Source organism: Anomaloglossus baeobatrachus, chromosome 5, assembly GCF_048569485.1.
Source record: "Anomaloglossus baeobatrachus isolate aAnoBae1 chromosome 5, aAnoBae1.hap1, whole genome shotgun sequence".
NCBI classification, from domain to species: Eukaryota; Metazoa; Chordata; class Amphibia; order Anura; family Aromobatidae; genus Anomaloglossus; species Anomaloglossus baeobatrachus.
The window spans coordinates 564813204-564834729 of record NC_134357.1 but is presented as its reverse complement, the minus strand read 5'-3'; the positions used below and the strand labels follow the sequence as shown (position 1 = coordinate 564834729).

General features: G+C 49.8%; 1 protein-coding gene across 1 annotated transcript in view; it reads left to right on the top strand.

Annotated features, from left to right (window-relative positions):
* LOC142313030 (uncharacterized) overlaps positions 1 to 21526 on the top strand; it is a 248965-nt gene that overhangs the window by 109072 nt on the left and 118367 nt on the right. Inside the window, 1 exon segment of the mRNA XM_075352016.1 lies at positions 12910 to 13587. Coding sequence (XP_075208131.1) covers positions 12910 to 13587 — 678 coding nt within the window.

The window sequence follows — 21526 nt, the reverse complement described above, 5'->3', positions numbered from 1 at the left end:
CCATGAGGTGGTCGTGTATTTCTGGACACAAAGGGTGTTATGTGGAGGAACAGATTTAAAGAGAGGGTGAGATGGGTGGGGAGAATGGAGTGAGAGATGAATAATTCCTTACTGGGTGTAGGGATCAGATGGGTAAGTACAAGACACACAAACATTGTTTAAAGTGACTATGTATCCAGTTAACTTCCGGTCCCTTTCGGCCTAATTCATTATCTGCACACTTATAGATCTACACTTAGTGATCCACACGCCGACAAGAATAACAATGACAGGATGATCTTGTGATGCCCTGGCCGGGCCAGGTAGTCAGAAATAGGGCCCCGCATTACACCTGTCCCTCATAGGTAACATTCAGCCAAACATTAAAACCCTAGTCATCCCCCTCAGGGTTTGATGGACACACCAGTGGGCGGAACCAGCTGGTTGGAAGACTCCCACCGAGGAGTCTCAGATAGCCTGGGGCGGGAAAGTAGAGGAGTCGGAGTGGAGAGTTTAAGTTGGAGAGGTGTGTGGGCTGGAGCTGTGTGCAGCTCCAGCAGAGGAGAGAAACCAATTTGAGCAGGTGGCGGGGTAGGAGCCCTGGTACCTTTGGCTAGGAGGCAGATGGCGGTCTCCGTCTGCAGGAGCCAGGAAGACGGCTCAGTGGAACCGAGGTGGACCGGGACAGGGTAGTTGCCTACTGGTACCGACCCGGGGAACCGACTCGGAAACCGGAGCACAAAGGGGGGTACTCAGACCATGAAGCTAGGTTCAGAAGCTACTGGGGGCTAGCTAATTAACTGATTGCGGCCACGACTAGAGGTCCTGTCCCACCCAAAGTCCCGACTGAAGGCAACAGCCCAACGAGGGGGATAAACGGCCACCGCCACGGCTCAGAGATCCCACGGGCCAGCGTCTGCGGGCAAAGGGCTCCTTAGGCAACAACAAGCCGGGAGCGGACTCCTGAAGTTACAAGCACAGGCAGTCCACCATCCAACGCAGGTGCGGGAGAAAGACAGAGACCACCAGCTGGGTGGGGGACCAGACCACAGCCGGCTGCGTGCACCGACCACCATCACCTTGGTTTACCAGAGACTCGTGTGTTTACTAATAGTGAGTACATCAGCATCCTCCGGTCGCCCATCTCCCTGCACCGCCAAACACCCCCAATGGGTCCCGGGGGCCACCATCCCTGCCCACGGAGGGGTTAACAACTTGCTGCGCAACATCTCCCCCGTGTGCCCCATAACTGCAGCGGTGGTGTCCACCTTCACCACATCCCGTGGGTGGCGTCACGAACTTAACACGGCTCCGGCCGTACATCTGTGTCCCCAAACCACAACCCCCCTTTTAGTTGAAGTGACCGCGAGACCCCCGGGTCCGGAGATGCTCGAGCCACCCACTGAACGTCCGGATCAAGTAATGCCAATCTCCTTGCCCTACGTGCCCGGTGCTGCCTGGCTACCCCAGTACGATGGGAAACCTGATGCCTTGCAGGTGTTCCGGAAGAAAATATGCACGATCCTCGATTTGTACGCCATGACCGGCAAACAGCGTGCAGCGGTAGTCCAAGGGCAGCTGACCGGCGCCGCCGAGCAGGAGGTGGAGACTTGGGCAGACGCAGACCGGGCCTCGGTGACCGCCATTTTTGACAAGCTCTAGATCGCTTTTGAAAGCCGCACAGAAGCGGAGTTGCGGATGCAGTTTTACAATTGTCGGCAGCGGCCGCAGGACAGTACGCCTTGCGGCTACAGACGGCCTTGCGTACGCTGAGGCGGGTGGACCCCATCAATGAGACTGACAGTAACAAGATGCTGGTAGAGCAATTCCTGCAGGGGCTGGGGTCCGCCGAAGATCGCAAACAACTGCGGCTGTGGTCGCTGGAGCACACCGACCTGAACTTTGCGGTTCTAAAAGACCGGGCCATCAAAGCCTTCCAGGCGCTGGATGCTGGTGCTCCCGACCCGTCACCTTGGCCGGCTGACACCGCTGCCGTCTCAGTAGCGGCCCCCCTCTTGGCCCTACCGGCCCCTACCGCAGCCATCGGAGCTCCGGAAGATCTGTTGTCGCAAGTTCAGCGCCTGAATGATGACATCACCAGGATCCTCACCGCCCTGCAGCTACCGACGAAAGTCAAGCTAGCGGAGAAGATACAGCTCGCCGACAGCCCGGAGGACGTCCCCTGGATGCAGCGGAGAAGGAACAACGACACCCAGTATGGACCACCTGTCTGCTACAAATGTAACAAGATCGGGCACTACTCCAGACAGTGTCCGTTAAACGAGCAACCCCTGAGGCCAAGGGCCAATCCTTAGGAGTAGATCCTCAAGGCCCAGGTGATTGCTGGGACCGGTACATTGGAGGTCGCCCCATCATCTCCCTGGTGGTGGACGGTATCCCGACTATGGCCCTTCTCGACACCGGATCGCAGGTAACGACTATGCCCTATACGTTGTACCAACGGTATTGGTCTGATGGTGACTTGCCCCTCCGGACGATAGTTTAACCATCATTGCGGCCAATGTACTTCCTATGACCCAAGTGGGGTTCAAGGAAGTGACTTTGACCGTAGGGCGACTAGTGCTGAAACGTCAGAGAATGATTGTGGTGCAGAATGATTCCAGTGACCGTAACCCAAAAGTGGTCCTAGGGACCAACGTGATTGAGAACTGCATGGGGGAAGTGTTGAGCCTGTTGCAACGATTGTCTGCCACTGCGGGAGGGGGCCGGCAGAGGGCTCTGCAACGCGAAATCCGGGCCCTCCTGCAGTGGCAACAGGTGAACATGACAGGTGGAGAGATCGGTGGTGTGCGAGTGATGGACGCAGCGCCTTTGGTGGTGCAGCCGCGGAGTGAAATGATGATTTGGTGCCGGGCAGTGTTAGGTTCCCAGGGACAGGATTACCCGGCAGTGGTAGAGCCCTTGCCTTCGGAGCATTGGCCTACAGTAATGGCAGCCAGAGGGGTGATTAATGTCAAGAAGGGGAGAGTGCCCGTGAAAGTGATGAACTGCGGAGAGGAAGAGGTCAGGCTACCCCGCTACGCCACCGTAGCCAAGTTGTTCACTGTAGATGCACACGCTATCCATGAAACAACCTCCACGATCACCACATCACATTCAGGCAGCGACCCTACACCCAAACAGTAAAGGCCGCTTTACACGCTACGACATCGCTAATGGGATGTCGTTGGGGTCACGGAATTTGTGACACACATCCGGCCGCATTAGCGATGTCGTTGCGTGTGACACCTATGAGCGATTTTGAATCATCGCAAAAACGTTCAAAAACGCTCATTGGTGACATGGGGGTCCCTTCTAAAATATCGCTGCTGCAGCGTGTACGATGTAGTTTGCCACTCCTGCGGCAGCACACATCGCTCCGTGTGATGCCGCAGGAACAAGGAACCTCACCTTACCTGCCGCCGCCCGCGATGTGGAAGGAAGGAGGTGGGCGGGATGTAACGTCCCGCTCATCTCCGCCCCTCCGCTTTAATTGGGCGGCCGCTTAGTGACGTCGCTGTGACGCCGCACGGACCGCTCCCTTAGAAAGGAGCCGGTTCGCCAGTCACAGCGACGTCGCAGGGCAGGTAAGTAGTGTGACGGGTCCGGACGATGTTGGGTGCCACGGGCAGCGATTTGCCCGTGTCGCACAACCGATGGGGGCGGATACCCACGCTAGCGATATCGGTACTGATATCGCAGCGTGTAAAGTGGCCTTTAGAGGAGTGGTGCTGAGAGTTGCATGTCGGCACCGAGTCCACACCCATGCATCACAAAGAAGGGGTATATCGGGTAGTGCAGGAGTACGGGCAGGTTTTCAGCAAGCACCCGTTAGACTTTGGGTGGATTAAGGGGCTTCAGCACCATATCCCCACAGGTACACATCCACCCGTTAAAGAGAGGTATAGACCGATTCCCCCTGCACACTACCAATGCGCCAAAGATATGTTGAGGAACATGAAAGAGGCAGGGGTCATCCGGGATAGTTGTAGTCCCTGGGCAGCTCCGTTGGTGCTGCTGAGGAAGAAAGATGGTATCATGAGAATGTGTGTGGATTACCGGAAGATTAATCAGATAACGCATAAAGACGCATACCCTCTCCCTCGCATTGAAGAGTCACTGGCTGTGCTGAGGACTGCTAATTATTTCTCTACCCTTGACCTTACTAGTGGCTATTGGCAGGCGGCGGTTGCAAAAGAAGACCGCGAGAAGACTGCATTCGCTACTCCAATGGGACTGTGCGAGTTCAACAGCATGCCGTTTGGGCTGTGCAACGCCCGGGAACCTTCCAGAGGCTCATGGAATGTTGCTTGGGGCATCTCAACTTTGAGGCTGTTCTGCTGTATCTGGATGATGTGATCGTTTATTCCAAGACGTATGAAGCCCACCTGGAGCACCTGGCAGAAGTGTTTGCGGCCCTCTCCAAGTACGGGATGAAATTAAAGCCCTCTAAGTGCCACCTGATTTAACCCAAAGTGCAGTACCTCGGACATGTGGTGAGCGCGGAAGGCTTGGCCCCGGATCCTGAGAAAATCGCCGGTATCCAGAGTTGGCCACAACCTACCACAGTAAAAGGGGTGAGGCAGTTCCTGGGCCTGGTGGGCTACTACCGTCGATTTATCAAGAGATACACGAAGATGGCCGCGCCCATGCAAGACCTCCTCGTGGGACAGACCAAGAATGGCAGAGCTCCCGGACCCCTGTTTGTCTGGGGTGAGAAGCATGAGGAGTCCTTCCAGCAGCTGAAGGCGGCCCTGACAGGGGAAGAAATCTTGGCTTATCCCGACTATGGCCTCCCATTCATTCTTTACACTGACGCCACCAATGTGGGCTTAGGTGCGGTCCTGTCCCAGATACAAGATGGAAGGGAGAAGGTGATCGCCTATGCAAGCAGGAAGCTCCGGCCGACAGAGAGGAATCCCGAGAATTACAGCTCCTTCAAGCTGGAGTTCTTGGCCCTCGTCTGGGCGATAACAGAAAGGTTTAAACATTACCTAGCGTCGGCGAAGTTCACTGCTTACACGGACAACAACCCGTTGACACATTTGGACACAACCAAACTGGGTGCCTTAGAGCAGCGATGGGTGGCCCGGCTATCCAACTACGACTTCACCATCAAGTACAGGACTGGCCGCAAGAACACCAACGCAGATGCACTGTCTCGAATGCCACACTTGCCCGATGAAGGGATAGAGGAAGACGGGCTGGAGGAATTCGAGCTACCCGTGTTTCAGCAGCCAAAGGACGAAAAACCCTGTGTGGGCCAACAGCAAGCGAACCTCGACCCGATACCCAGCCAGGGGTGGCAGGAAGCTTAGGATCTGGAGCCCGCAGTCCAGCTCGTCAAGATGATGATTGCCCAAGGCGCTCGCAGGCTGGACCTTACAGCCCCCTCTGAAGCTCAGCAGTTGTGGAAAGAGAGAGACCGCCTCTACCTGTATCAAGGAAAGCTGTATAGGGGGTTGATTAACCCGAAAACACATGAAAAAGTTCTCCAGCTGGTGGTACCCCAGGCATGTGTGCCCAAGGTCCTGCAGGCCTACCATGACGGCGCAGGGCACTTCTGCTGGAAGAAGCTGGAGATGCTGCTGAGGGAGCGCTTCTACTGGAGTGGGATGCGGGAGTCCATGGAGGCCTGGTGCCGAGAGTGCGATCCCTGTGCGCTGAGAAGACTGGACGAAGCCAGTCAGAAGGCCCCGCTGCAGCCAATTGTCACGCACCAGCCGCTGGATTTGGTCGCTCTGGACCATGTCAAGCTCACGCCCAGCCGAAGTGGATATACATACGCCCTGACCATCGTAGACCACTACTCGAGATTTTTGGTGGTGGTCCCCGTCAAGGATTTAACGGGCTGCATTGCAGCCAGAGTCTTTCAGGCGTACTTCTGCTTGCATGGCTATCCGGAGAAAGTGCTCAAGGACCAGGGCCCGGCCTTCAAAGCGGAGGTGTTTCAGGAGTTGTGCAACCTGTACAGGTGCAAGAAAATCCGGACCACGGCCTACCATGCCCAAACTAACAGGATGTGTGAGATGATGAACCATCTGGTCCTTAACTTCCTCAAGACCCTGCCCCTGGAGGAACGGAACTTGTGGCCGGAGAAGCTGCCCGACTTGGTGGACATGAACAATAACATCCCCTGCGGCTCCACCAAGTGCACACCTGCGTACCTAATGCGAGCCCGGCCGGGAAGGCTGCCGGTGGATCTAGAATTGGACGTCGAGGTGCCTGAAACCCTTCCTTCCACTGCCAATTGGGATGTCAAGCGGCAGAAGCAGTACTGACCGATCCAAGAGTATGTGGAAAGGAACCTGCGCCAGAGGCGGGAGAAGCAGGAGCAACGCTTCAACAGACTGGCTCAGGCTGCCCCTTTTTGACCCGGAGATGTGGTGCTGAAGCGGAAAAGGAGAACGCACAAGCTCGATGATCAATGGGAAAGGACTCCCTATGTCATCCAACCTACCGGATGGGAGGATAGGAAAACGTATCTGATCAGTCATGACCAAGGGAAGACCACGGCCACTGAACCAGAGCCACAGAGGTCCGTCAGCGAGCTACCAGAACGAGCACCCAGGGATGCACCTACACCACGCCCCGCAGGTCTCTGCCAGCCATACCTGACACTTGAAAGAGGGACCTGCCGTCCCCTCTCCTCCACCTGCCCCACATGAGAGTATTGGGGTCAGAAGGTCCACACGCCCTAACTTCGGTTAGCCCCCACTCAGATACAGGGAGACCACAATCTAGGGGTGTTGTATGTTGATTGTGTAAATAGATGTGTGAATGAATGGCAATTAACCGAAATTCTCACCAGATTCAGAGTGTTAAGTGGTAGCGGTTCCCGGCTACCCTCCTGCCCGTCCCCGTTGGGGCCTTGTTGACTTCCCGTTCTAGTTGTACCCCGTTTATACAAAAAGACATGGCCAAGAACTTGCAGGCCAACCCAAAAACGTTTGGGCCTTGTAAATCGCCCTAGACCACCCTTTTCACCGTCCTGCAGTCTCCGGAGAGGCTGGTTGGAGGAAGGGCCTGCGGCAGAGTAGGCCGAGGTCCTGTCACCATGGAAACCGGTGACCAACCTCCAGGTCAGGGGTCCCCTGGACGTGGGGCCCCTGAGAGAGACTGCCGGGTAAGGAACTTATTACCGGTCCCGTGTGGGCAACACCCAGACCCGAACCCGTTTCCTGGACTGGGGAAAAGAGGTGCTGACCTGGTTTTTAGAGGTAGCATCAGGGCTAGGTTTGCTTGGGTGGGCAAATGTGAAAAGGACCCGGTCCCGTCCCGTCCCGTTTAATAAAAATGTTTTATTGTAACGTTTAAGTAATATGCCTCCCGTCACAGGGATGAAACATAGCCTTCATGAATGTAAATATGTTAGTATAATTGTACATGTGTTTTACCTTTTACAGTTCAAAAAGAAAAATAAACCGGTGGTGGTCGGACAGCCCGCGGACGGTCTGTGGTTAACCAAGGGGGAGTGTGACGCCCTGGCCGGGCCAGGTAGTCACAAATAGGGCCCCACATTACACCTGTCCTTCATAGGTAACATTCAGCCAAACATTAAAACCCTAGTCACCCCCCTCAGGGCTTGATGGACACACCAGGGGGCGGAACCAGGCGGTTGGAAGACGCCCACCGAGGAGTCTTAGATAGCCTGGGGCGGAAAAATAGAGGAGTCGGAGTGGAGAGTTTAAGTTGGAGAGGTGTGTGGGCTGGAGCTGTGTGCAGCTCCAGCAGAGGAGAAAAACCAATTTGAGCAGGTGCCGGGGTAGGAGCCCTGGTACCATTGACTAGGAGGCAGACGACGATCTCCATCTGCAGGAGCCAGAAAGACGGCTCGGTGGAACCGAGGTGGACTGGGACAGTGTAGTAGCCCGCCGGTACTAACCCGGGGAACCGACTCGGAAACCGGAGCACAAAGGGGGGTACTCAGACCTTGAAGCTAGGCCCAGGCCCAGAAGCTACTGGGGGCTAGCTAATTAACTGATTACGGCCAGGACTAGAGGTCCTGTCCCACCCAAAGTCCCAACTGAAGGCAACAGCCCAACGAGGGGGATAAACGGCCACCGCCACGGCTCAGAGATCCCACGGGCCAGCATCTGCAGGCAAAGGGCTCCTTAGGGAACAACAAGCCTGGAGCGGACTCCTGAAGTTGCAAGCACAGGCAGTCCACCATCCAACACAGGTGCGGGAAAAACAGAGACCACCAGCTGGGTGGGAGACCAGACCACAGCCGGCTGCGGGCACTGACCACCATCACCTAGGTTTAACAGAGACTCGTGTGTTTACTAATAGGGAGTACATCAGCACCCTCCAGTTGCCCATCTCCCTGCACCTCCAAACACCCCCAACGGGTCCCGGGGCCACCATCCCTGCCCACGGAGGGGTTAACAACTTGCTGCGCAACATCTCCCCCGGGTGCCTCGTAACTGCAGCGGTGGTGTTCACCATCACCACATCCCGTGGGTGGCATCACGAACTTAACACGGCTCCGGCCGTACATCTACGTTCCCAAACCACAACCCCCCTTTTAGTTGAAGTGACCGCGAGACCCCCGGGTCCAGAGACCCTCGAGCCACCCACTGAAGGTCCAGATCCGAGCAGCTTGGCTGCCAAGCACGGGGCGGTACAATCTCACTCACCTCTCCACTGCCATCGCGTCCGACGGGGGATTTCGGCTCAGTGCGCATGACCCTGGAGTTTGGGTCATGCACACTATGAAGCCAGGTGTACGCGTCCTGGCTTCAAACTGAAGTAGCGCGCATGACTGAAACTACGGTGTCATGCGCACTGATCCGAAATCCAGTCATGGCAGCGGAGAGGTGAGTGAGATCATCCTCTGACACTGCGTATTCATTAGCATGATAGCACATCCACAGGGACATACTAACATGCTAATGGGGGCGACTGGCAAGGCAAGGGGAACTAATGCCCAGGGGGCTAGTGCCCTCGCTCATTAGTATATGGTAAAACCTCTTTAGAAATACTTTTTCTAAAGATCTCTTTATATATTCTAGTGTATACAGGGATGGTTAGGCAGGGAATAGCAATATGCACCCAGAACTGCTTGTGGCCCTTTAAGGACCTTTGATGACTTTAAAGTCATGTGACATGATGCAACCAAAGGTCTTTTAATTGCAGGAGTCTAGATAAACTGAACAGAAGACAGGCTGGCATGCAGGACTGGCATTAGGGAAAAGGGAGAGCAATCTGAGCAATTTTACAGGGCCCCCATTCTCCTAGCGGCCCCAGTGTTTATATGCCGATTATAAGGACCTTCTTGACATCATGTCATGTGACCAAAAGTCTCTTAATTACAGAAGTCTAAAGCTGAAAAGGAGATAGGCTGTTGTGTGTGTGTTTTCACATCAATTTTAACCAGCCTTGCCAAAATAAGTTGCAGCCGCACACTGAAATGCAAAAGTTTTCAACTACCAAAGAAGTTGTAATAAAATGATTGCTTTAGAGAATGTAAACTACTGGCAAACTATCCTGGAAGGAATGGAGACACCTACAGAAGGAGCTGTCACACCAGTTTTAACCACCTTTGCCAAAATGGGCAGAGCTTGGACTTAAGAAGGGTGTGATGCCACCGCTTCTCTAATTCATAACAAACTGCGACGTTCCCTATGCCAGAAATCTCACTCCAGAAACCTGATGTCATTTGTCAGTGTCTATCGCCGGTCTTGATGAATTGGAACCCTAATCTTCATCTGCACAGACCACAAAACCCTGCTACCTGCTTTGGTTACAAAGTCTAAAGGGGGCTTTACATGCTACGATATCGTTAATGTTTTATCGTCGGGGTCACGTCATTGGTGACGCACATCCGGCGTCATTAACGATATCGCAGCGTGTGACACTTTTGTGCGACCTTAAACGATCGCAAAAGCGGCCAAAATCGTTTGCCGCGGAGAGGTTGTCCTAAAACCAAAAATCGTTTACCTCTCACTAGCGATGTTGTTCCTCGTTCCTGCGGCAGCACACATCGCTATGTGTGACACCGCAGGAGCGAGGAACATCTCCTTACCTACCTCCACCGCCAATGCGGAAGGAAGGAGGTGGGCGGGATGTTACGTCCTGCTCATCTCCGCCCCTCCGCTTCCATTGGACGCCTGCCGTGTGAAGTCGCTGTGACGCCGCACGACCCGCCCCCTTAGAAAGGAGGCGGATCGCCGGCCAGAGCGACGTCGCAGGGCAGTTAAGTGCATGTGACGGGGGTGCACGATTTTGTGCGCGATAGGCAGCGATATGCCCGTGTCGCACAAACGATGGGGGCGGGTACGCACGCTAGCGATATCGGTACCGATATCGCAGCATGTAAAGCCCCCTTAAGAATAGTCCATCAACGTTACAGTCCCGGACAACCCCGTTAAATATCTGGCATCTGTCCCTAGCTATTTTATTTTAGTTTTAAAAAGAAAAATATTTCTGTGTTGTAGATTCTGTATATGCTGGCTTGGCTATTTCATTAATGCCAGCTATAGTCTACATATACTGGTGTGGTGAGGTGTTGTGATCCAGACTTATGGGTGGTTGTTATGCATTATTACCATGAGCTGTCGTGGTGTTAACCCTTGTTGTCTTTTTGTTGCTGCCTTCCTGCTCTTGCTTTTCTCCTTAGTTTCTTACTGTTTATTTCTGTGAGTTTGCAATGTGTTCCGTTTGTCTTAATCTTTGTTTCTATTGTATTCCTGCTCCTTCCTTCCTTGGTGGGATAACAGATTAGATCTGGACAGGAGAATAGTAAGCCATGGGACTCCGGCATCTCTATCTTCAGGGGTAATCCAGAGGTTAGGAATAGCTTAGGGTCCCCTAGCATGAGGGACTGTATAGGAGCCTCCTGTCCCTCATTATCCTGCAGTCACATTGTGACAATCAATTAGATTATTTACTGTAGCACATTCCAGAGAACTGGTGCTAGGAATGGGAGATCCGAATTAACAAAGATGTAACTCTAAAGGCCGCTTTACACGCTACGATATATCTAACGATATGTCGTCGGGGGTCACATCGTTAGTGATGCACATCCGGCCTCGTTTGACATATCATAGCGTGTAACTCAAATGAGCGACTGTGAACGAGCAAAAATACTCACCTTATCGTTGCTCGTTGACACGTCGCTCATTTTCAAAAAAATCGAACGTCCTTCTGTGCTCCGGTTGTTCATCGTTCCCGAGGCAGCACACGTCGCTCCGTGTGACACCCCGGGAACGATGAATTGCAGCTTACCTGCGGCCTCCGGCAATGCGGACGGAAGGAGGTGGGCGGGATGTTTACGTCCCGCTCATCTCCGCCCCTCCGCTTCGATTGGCCGGCCGCTGTGTGACGTCGCTGTGACGCCGAACGTCCCTCCCCCTTCAGGAAGAGGATGTTCGCCGCTCACAGCTAGGTTGTTCGGGAGGTAAGTACGTGTGACGGGGGTTACCGAGTTTGTGCGACACGGGCAACAAATTGCCCGTATCGCACAAACGATGGGGGCAGGTGCGATCGCGCATGCGATCGAACGAGAAATTGAAGCGTGTAAAGCAGCCTTTAGTTGTTGAAATTGGACAACAGATTCAGAATACATTTTTTCCTAATTTCTGATGTTATGGTTTAAAAAAATAAATGTACTTTCAAGATAATATCATTAACAAATAATAACATTGTGTTTATTTTTAGCAGATGACTGTATAGGGAGTTCAGATGGACATCTAATATCTTCAGAATTTATAACAGATGATGAAAGTATCACACATGTTACATATGAAGAGCATGCTGTTGTCCCAGATATACCTCCAGAACTTTTTTTGAAAGCTCTATCATCTGATCTTTTCAAACAAGTCCAAAATTCCGATTTATCACAGATTTGTAAGCAAAATAAAAGTTACAGAAGGGATGTGGAATATGAATTGGCTCCTACTAGGGAGAAACCATTTTCATGCCCAGAATGTGGAAAATGTTTTACTCGGAAAATAACCCCTGCTAACCATCAAAAAAATCACTCAGGAGAGAATCCATTTTTATGTTTAGAGTATGGGAAATGTTTTATTCGGAAATCAGATCTTGTTTGTCATCAAAGATCTCACACAGGGGAGAAGCCGTTTTCATGCCCAGAATGTGAAAAATATTATACTAGGAAATCAAATTTTGTTTACCATAAAAAAAAATCACACAAGAGGCGTGGCCTGGACATGGCGCCGGCAAGACACACTATGTAGGAGCTCCTCAGAAACGGCTACACACACCACCACCCACCAGCTATCAAGAGCGAACACCGGGCTCAGATGAGAGGGAAAGCAGGTCTCTGGTCACAGACGCCTGCCAGAGCGACTCCCAGCCGGGGGGGGGCAAGGTATCGTGCCGTACCTGACTGAGGCCCAGCGTCCTCCCAGGCCTGTAATGGCGGCCGGGATGCGTGCTGCTGCGACCCGGCTGTCACAGCCTGAGCATTCTCCTGCTTCTCCCGCCCGCTCTGCACAGCAACCCGGTGAGGGGCTGCAGACTGATCCGGCATCGCAGGCTCCCGGATGGATGGCTCCTGGGGAAAGCACTGGAGACCGGCCTGTGGTGACTGATGGGGGAGAGGTGAGCAGTGGGAAGTTGGCTGCGGGGCGCGCTTCTCCTCCTGGGGCTTCACAGAACAGAGGATCTCCTACCTCTCTTTCTGGCTTCTCCAGCTCACCAGGTACCCCGCGGTCGTCCCCTGGCCCACAGCACTCAAATACCCCAGCAGCTGGCTCAGGAGGGGCTATGGAGCAGGGCTGGCTTGCCCTCCCCTGCCATGGAGGGGAGAACACAGCTACTCCCTTGCAACACTATGGGGAAGACCAAAGCTCAGAAATATCAGCTTTAAGGCTTTAAATCAATGCTATGCCAACCAAAATGGATATGGAGGGATACATTGCCCTCCTGGAGGCTGTGTGTAAAACTGAAATTCGCTCCTTGAAGGAGGATATGTCATCACTGACTAACTCCGTGCGGGCCCTTGAATCGTCCACCCAGGATTTATACTCTCAGCAAAGCTTACAACAACAGCTTATAGATCAGCAGGCTCAACACATCCACCTCTTGTTTGACATGATTGAAGATGCAGAAAACCGCAACAGGCGAAATAATGTGTGCATTCGTGGTTTGCCAGAGTCAGTCGGGCCCCAGGATCTGACCCCTACACTGCAGAGGATGTTTAACTCCTTACTGGAACGTCCACTCGAAACACGCATTGAAATGGACAGAGCACACCGTGCACTGGGGCCTAGAAGCCCGGATCCAGAGAAGCCAAGGGACATTATTTGCAGGGTACACTTCTTCCAGGTCAAGGAGAATATTATGAGAAAAGCAAGAGATAAAGGTACCCTGGATTTTAAAGGAACTCCCATCCAACTTCTAGCGGCTCTTTCCCGATCCACACTTGCAAAAAGGAGAGCCCTGAGACCCTTACTGGAGGCTCTACGTAACAACAATATTGCTTATTCCTGGGGCTATCCTTTTCAACTACAAGTCAGGAAAGGTCCCAACCTGATCATTTTGAGGTCTCCGGCTGACCTGCCAGATTTTCTCTCGGCTCTGGATCTCCCTGTGATAAAATTGCTGGACTGGCCGTATACTACACCTCCACCCCAGAGAGCGGTTCGTCGTGAAGGGTCCTTCCCACCTGATCAACACCGTACTCAGCGACCAAGATCCCAGAAGTCGCCGAGCTCTCATCGGCGGAGACCTGAACTCTCAGGACTTCTGGGTTATAAGTGTAGTGTGAAGGAGGAATACAGGCTGTTATGGCCTACTTTGATGCCTAACCAATATTGCCCTATGTCCGTCTGGTTGTTTGTTTGGTTTTTTTGGTTTTTTTTCTCCCCTTCCCCCCTCCCTCCTCTCCGATCCCTCCTCCCCCCCCTCCCCCTTAATGTACCAGAGAAGAGATCCAAGATCCTCTATAACATGCATAAAAAGAGAATCCATATTCTATTGCTTCAGGAGACTCATTTTAAAACAGACCACATCCCCGCATTTAAGCATAGATATTATACTTCCTGGTTTCATAGTACCAATTCAATCGCAAAATCCAAGGGAGTTAGCATCGCTCTACATAAATCTCTCCCAGCTCAGGTTTTATCAGTTAAATCCGACCCAGAGGGGCGATTCATTTTTATCAAACTTAAGATCTGTACCAAGTTATTTACCATTGCTAATCTTTATCTCCCCAACCAGGACCCGGCCAGGATCTGCCAAAATACCTGAACACCCTCTCTGAATTCGCTGAAGGCTCCCCGATTCTTGGAGGAGATTTCAATCTTATCTTTGATCGGGCTGTTGACTTCTCCTCGGGTAGGTCTTCTGTTCCTGCAGTGAAACTGCGAGGTCTCAGGAGTAAATTACTAGACTTGAGGTTCATCGACGTCTGGCGTACCCTACACCCTAAAACACGGGACTACACTTTCTACTCTCCTGGCCATGATATGTACAGTAGAATAGACCTTTTTTTTATTAGTCACCACCTACTCTCATGTGACCCGGCCTGTACTATAGACCCTATGGTGTGGTCCGATCATGCTTCGGTGTCACTTTCTTTCCTCTTGACAGATTTGCGCCCCGGGGAGTGGGTATGGTCATTGAACCCGCACTTACTAAAAGATCAGGCATGTCAGTCAGCCATCAGGAAGACCATCACGGACTTCTTCGAATTTCATGCCAGTGACCCCACACCCTTACCGCTTCAATGGGAGGCCCTGAAGGGGATGATCTGGGGAACCTTTATTCAACAAGGAACCAGACTCAAGAGGGATAGAGCATGCGAAATAGAGAGATTGCTGACTGCCATTCAACACCTAGACCAGACCCATAAACGGACTCATGACCCTCAGATTCTAACAGACTTGCTCAAGGCTAGACTAGATCTGGGGTCCCTCTTGGATGCAGCGTCTGCCCGTCACCGAGATAGAGGTAGGAGATTTATGTACGAATTCTCTAACAAGCCAGGCAGAGCTCTGGCTAGGTTTCTTAATCCTCGCTTGCCCTCTACATTTATCCCCACCATAAAATCACCATCTGGCCATTCAGCACATAAACCTCATGAAATTGCAGAGGTATTCCGAGACTATTATGACGGGTTGTACAACCTAGGTGGCCCAGTTGCGGACATGCCCCCAACAAATTTCCAAGCGAAAGTGGACGACTATGTCGATGGTACCCCTCTCCCCCCACTGAACCATGTGGACTCTCTCATGCTAGATAACCCTTTTAGCGAACAGGAGGTCACTGAGGTTATTAGGGGTCTAGCCAATGGTAGGAGTCCTGGCCCAGATGGCTTCCTGGCCAATTTCTATATGCAATTCGCCTTGGAACTGACGCCCTTCCTAACCAGGACCTTTAATGCTGTATCCTCAGCTTGCCCCTTTGCCGCGCAAACTCTTGGGGCTACCATAACGGTGATTCCCAAGTCTGGGAAGGACCCATCGCTATGCTCCAACTACCGCCCTATCTTTCTTATAGGGGTAGATGTCAAGATCTTCGCCAAACTAATAGCTAACCGGTTGTCCCCGCTACTACCTGCCTCAATCCATACTGACCAAACAGGGTTTGTTCGGGGTAGAGAGGCGCGTGATAACACTATTAAAACTCTACTTTTGACCTCTCACACGTACAGACAAGGTACTCCAGCCTTCCTCCTATCGATCGATGCCGAGAAGGCATTCAATCGTCTTAACTGGACCTTCCTCCACTCATCCCTAAGGCAGCTGGGAATCGGTCAAACTATGTTGGAGAGAATTTTTGCCCTGTATCATAAGCCCTCGGCACGAGTTCGAGCCAATAATACTATATCCTCTCCTCTGCAAATATCTAATGGCACTAGACAGGGGTGCCCTCTTTCACCCCTTCTATATGTGATAGCCATGGAGCATTTGGCTATATCCCTTCAAAACTCCCCCGATATAAAGGGCTTTGATATAGGTAAAAAATGTTATAAACTTGCCTTGTACGCTGATGATCTCCTTCTATATCTAACAAACCCGGAAATCGCCTTCCCAACTCTCATCCAGGAATTTCAACGCTTTGGCATAGTTTCTAACTTCAAAGTAAACTACTCAAAGACAGAGGCCCTTAATATTACTCTTCCTTCCACACGAGTCAATAGACTAAAATCCGCCTTCCCATTTAAGTGGGAGACTCAATCTATCAAGTATCTTGGGATATTTGTTTCGGCCAATCCAGATGAGTTGTTTATGGCTAATTACTCCCCACTACTTACTAGGACTCTTGCAGATCTTAATAGATATAACCGGGGCCGGCTTTCCTGGTTTGGCCGGATCAACGGCCTCAAGATGGACATACTCCCGAGGTTCCTTTATTTATTCCAAACAGTCCCGGTAAAGGTTGCTAAACAGTATTTTAGACAGCTCCAGAGGGCGTGTAGCAGATTTGTCTGGGGGACGGGGAGACCTCGGATTCGATACGCCACACTGGTGAGACCCAAATCCAGGGGAGGCGCTGGTCTACCTGACTTCGAAAAGTACTATCAGAGTGTCCTCCTCACGAGGGTCTTAGATTGGAGACTTAACGATCTCAATAAACAATGGGTGGGCGTTGAGTCTCGTCTCTCCCCGTTCCCTTTGGCACAGCTTCTATGGGCCCCCCTTCATCAGAGACCGGCGGTCTCGGAGTTTCAACCTCTGTCTGAGGCGCTCATGCTTTTCTGGGACAGACATCTGGAGACGTTAAACTTATCCCACAGACCGGGGAGTATGAGCCCACTTTTTAATAATTCAGACTTTCCCCCTGCGTTGAAGAGATCCACCTTCTTGTGTTGGGACTCTACAGACGGAGTTACACTAGGACAGGTTGCCAGGAGACTATCTGGAACGGTGTCTTTTGGGGCTTTGCAGGAGTCATGCCCGGAGAGATTATCCTGGCTGGAATATACTCAATTGACCACATTTCTAAAAAAGAAATTCCCGGGAAACGCTCTTTTATCCAAACCTACACACTTTGAGACCCTAATTTCATTAAAAACCGGGCCGCAGCATGCCATCGCATTGATCTACAACCTCTTATGTACAGCCCAGTATAAAGGCACCCCAACGTATTTAGAGGCCTGGCAAAGAGAGCTCCAGATTACGTTGTCGGAACAAGATCATCTCAAAATCTTTACACTCTCTCATAAAATGTCCATTTCTTGTAGTGCACAGGAGAAAAATTTTAAAATTCTTACACGCTGGTACAGATGCCCTGACGTACTGCATAAGATCTTCCCCACAGTACCAGATACCTGCTGGAGATGCGGAGTCGAAATTGGTACTATGAAACATATATGGTGGGATTGCTCCTTGATAAGGTCATTTTGGGATTCAATTTTTGAAGTGTACTTTCAACTGTCGGGTATTCGAGTAATCCCCACTCCTCAAATAGCCTTACTGTCTCTAATTCCTGGATCTCTCTCTGTGACCGAAAGATGTATCCTGCGCTTTTTTCTCATCGCTGCTCGTATGATTATTCCAAGACATTGGAAGACAACCACCACCCCCTCTTTGAGGGAATTTTTGGAGGAGATGAATAGATTGGAGCGTATGGAATCTCTGATGGCGGATGATAGTGACAAATGGGGTACACATGCTGGCACGTGGACCTCCTGGCTCATTTTTCGAGAGACTCCGGAATATTCATTTTGGCTCAGATGAGGGGTATACTTTGGTCCTTTCTCCCTCAGGTTCCTTTATCTGATATTTGTAATCTTTATGAGGATTCGTATATTTGTGCGCACAAGTTCTCTGGACGCCCGACTTACTCCTATCTATCTATCTATCCATGTCCCCTCCCCTCATACCCTCTTCTCCTTTCTATACCTATCTCTCTCTTTCTTCTTCTCTCTCTGACCTTCACCCAGTCTTTATAGGTAAAATAGTTTCCATTATACTGTTTTGAGATGTATTACCATGACATGGTATAACCTGATTTGATTTGCTTTCTCTGTTTTTTCTGTTTTCTTCTCTTATCTTACTATTCCTATCTTAGTAATAGTACTCACAATACAGTCCTATTTGCCTGATACACATGTTTGAATTAACTTCAACCGATGTACATTTTCATCTTCTATGTGTTATGAGTGATGCTTTGTTCAATTTGCCTTAAACTCAATGAAATTATTTACAGAAAAAAAATCACACAAAATAAACCATTTTTATGTTCTGAATATGGAAAAGGTAATTCTCATAAATCAGATCTCGTTAAACATCTCAAGAAGCCACTCGAAGGAACCTTTTTCATATTGTGAATAATTGAAATGTTTAACTGGCAAATCAACTCTTGCCAACCATCAGAAAACCAACAGAGCGGAGCAGCCATTCTTGCTTTCAGAATTTGCCAAATATTTTTAAGATTAATCAATTCCTCTTGTCAGTTGAGTCACACGGGAGAAGCCATCATGATGTACCGTGAGTCAAAGGGTTTTATCCAAAAATCAATTGCTCAAGTAAGAATTGGTGAGGGAAAGAACCATTTTCTTTCTTTCTAAACTTATCGTATTTTTCAGACCATAAGACACACCTAGGTTTTGAAGGAACAATATAGGGAAAAAGACTGACAAAAAAAAGTGGTCATGATGCACTTATGGGGGGGATCTGCTGCTTATACTGTTACGGGGATAAAATCCCCCAATTCTATACTATCATCCCCCATCCTGTACCCCTTCCAGGTGTATGTGTCTCCCATCCTCTTGTATATGTCCTTCATCCTGGTATATATGTTGCCCAGCTTTATCTCATCCTGGAATATATGGCCCTTGCCCTAGTATATATGTCCCCATCCTTGTATATATAGCCCTCATCTTGGGCCCATTCTGGTATATATTTTCCCATAATGCTGCATACAAAATAAATGATTGTACTCGCCATCCCTCCGCTCTCCCGATGCACGGTGTTCTCTTCTTCTGCTGGCAAGTGAATTCAGCATGTAAGTGGAGCAGCACATGACATTACTGTCATGCGCCACGAGTTACACTTGGACGTCAGCTGACGGAATATTCACTTCTCCCCACACCTAGGATTATGAGCTTGGGGAGCAGTGAATATTCATTCTCTAATAGAAGACACACGTGATCGCCCAGCCACAGCAGTAAGCTGACGGCTGAGTGATTATGTGTACACAATATGAAAAGAGAATGAATACTCACTGCTCTCCATGCTAATAATACCGCCCACCTCTTGGTTGGCGTTGGCTTCATTGCCTAGAGGTGGGCAAGATTATGGCGTGATCAGCAGTGAATATTCTTTTTTAGCTGGCACACTGTTAGCCCTTTTGAGAGCCTTTAGGAACATTTGTGAAATGCTTTGATAGTGGATTATGTTTAGATAATTCACTAATCTCAATTTGCCCACTGCTTTATTTACTAAAAAGCATACAAAAACGTGTGAACAATAAGGGGCATTTACCATGTTTATGAGTAAAGCTACTGTACCACAATTGTGAAAAAATATGCAATTTTTATTATTACAAAAATACAAGTATTAGAGTCACATGTGATAGACAGTAATTTGACATACATGACTAAAAACCAATTTAGATGAGACAGAGAGAGGAAAGAGGTCCCAGGGAGGGAGACAGGCTACCCCTTAGCCTAAATAAAGGGAAGAGAACAATAACTCTAATTCCCAAGGGGACATATACAAGTAAACCATACAAATTAGTGGTATATCCCCAAAACTAGTTAAGTCGTGGAGTGCCTATACATTAGAGCAGTAACCATCAGGATAAGGTCCAAATCAGGGCCCATATAACCAGCATATAGCACCACCAAAAATACATAGCATGATCTCAAACAGCATATAGAGTCATACATTGGTGGAAAAATTGGCACCTGAAGGACCTACCTGTGGTATGTATAGCACCCAGAGGGGGAGTCTGTCAGCCTCCCATGCGGACCCGGTCCCGACACGTGTTTCGCGTGTGCTTCAATGGGAAACCTCTGGAGTTGAGGCAGAGCTGTAGGCATTTCACACAAAAATAGTGAGGAGGGAATAGAATCACACTAAGCATCCTAGATATGTGGAAGTTCAACCTAAGACACTCTGGTCCCAATTCATCAAAGCTTTTATGCAAAAAAAATATTGTCACAAAAGCTCTGAAAAGTCTCAAAAATTTGGAAAGTTTTGCCAACATTTGGTAGCTTTTGGCATTTTCACTCCAAAATTGGCAGAGTTTTGTTGGTACGGGGGCATGACACCACAACTTCTTTAATTCACGATGAGCTGTGGTATTCCCTAGGCCAGAAATATCACTCCAGTCTCTGAAGGGAGTAATATTTCTAGCATAGCACAAGGAGGCACATGCCACTCGTTAAATGCTCCAGATTCATGAAGAGGCATGCATCATTTAATGAATCAGGAGTGGCGCCTGCATAAATTGGGCCCTTTATGTTATAAAAATGATCCCTTTACAAAGGATAATTGTTGTAATAAAAAACTAAAGGATTTTATATGCCTGATATCCAAGGGATTATTTTTTTGTGAGGCTAAACACAAATAGAGATAAGCAGACCCGTTAAAGTTTGGGTTCAGCTTTTTCAGCCTGACATTAGATAAAGTTCAGTTCGGGAACTGTATTTGTCCTGAACCTCAGTGGAAGTCACTAATTTGGTAGTTCAGGTCTCCGCCCACATGCAGCTAGCCAGAAAGAGAGTATTATTACCGGGGGACGGAGAACAGGTTTTTTTCCATGTACGCAATGCATTCTATAACCATGTTTTTACCTCCCCAACCAAGCCATTCAAACACTGCAAGCATCTCACACTGAGCCGAGCCCTGAGTGCGCCTGAGCACACCCATACTAGATTGAGTGGTTAGTATGCGTACAGCACTCGATCTCCGAACTCGAACATTGATTATTCTTATAAAGTCTGTGTTCGATACAAACACCGAACTTTAGTGTTCGGGTTCATTCGTCTCTGCCCACGAACCTTTATTACAGTTTGGACTATAAGTGAAGAAGAGACCAGAACTAAAAGGGGTCTCTCTCTTGGGGAAGAGCAAGTAACATTTATGATACTTATGCTGCAATTTTGTGAATTTAATGGGATTCTTTCACTAAGTGTTTTACCACTTAATTAAAGATCTGAATAATATAAAGACAGTGTCACACTAGGTACAGGGAAGTACTAAGCGAAAGGAGAGGGGAAACCCTGTGTCTACGGAGGGGGAGGTGGTGAATCCTGATCAAGTGTACCGCTGGGCCCTGGGTTCCCTCACCACCCTAGATAGGTTCCACACCTATGCACCGAGCCAAATACCTGACCCTAGACTCACCCTGATTTAGGCCCTACGTAGGGAGTCAATAGGATGAGCTCTTTGTCAACCCCACTAGACACTAAAGGACACACAGGCCAAACAAACCAGGGAAAACAACAAACAAGTTTTCTCTAGACAACTCGGGAAGAAGTTCAGTAAAGAGAAGCAACAATCCTACTGATGCATGCAAGCCGCCTGCTTGCATCCAGAGCTTGTGAAGGAAGTGTATATTACTAGCAAAAGTCCAGGGAAAATGAAAGTATTTAAACCCAAGGGGAATTATAGATGATTAACAG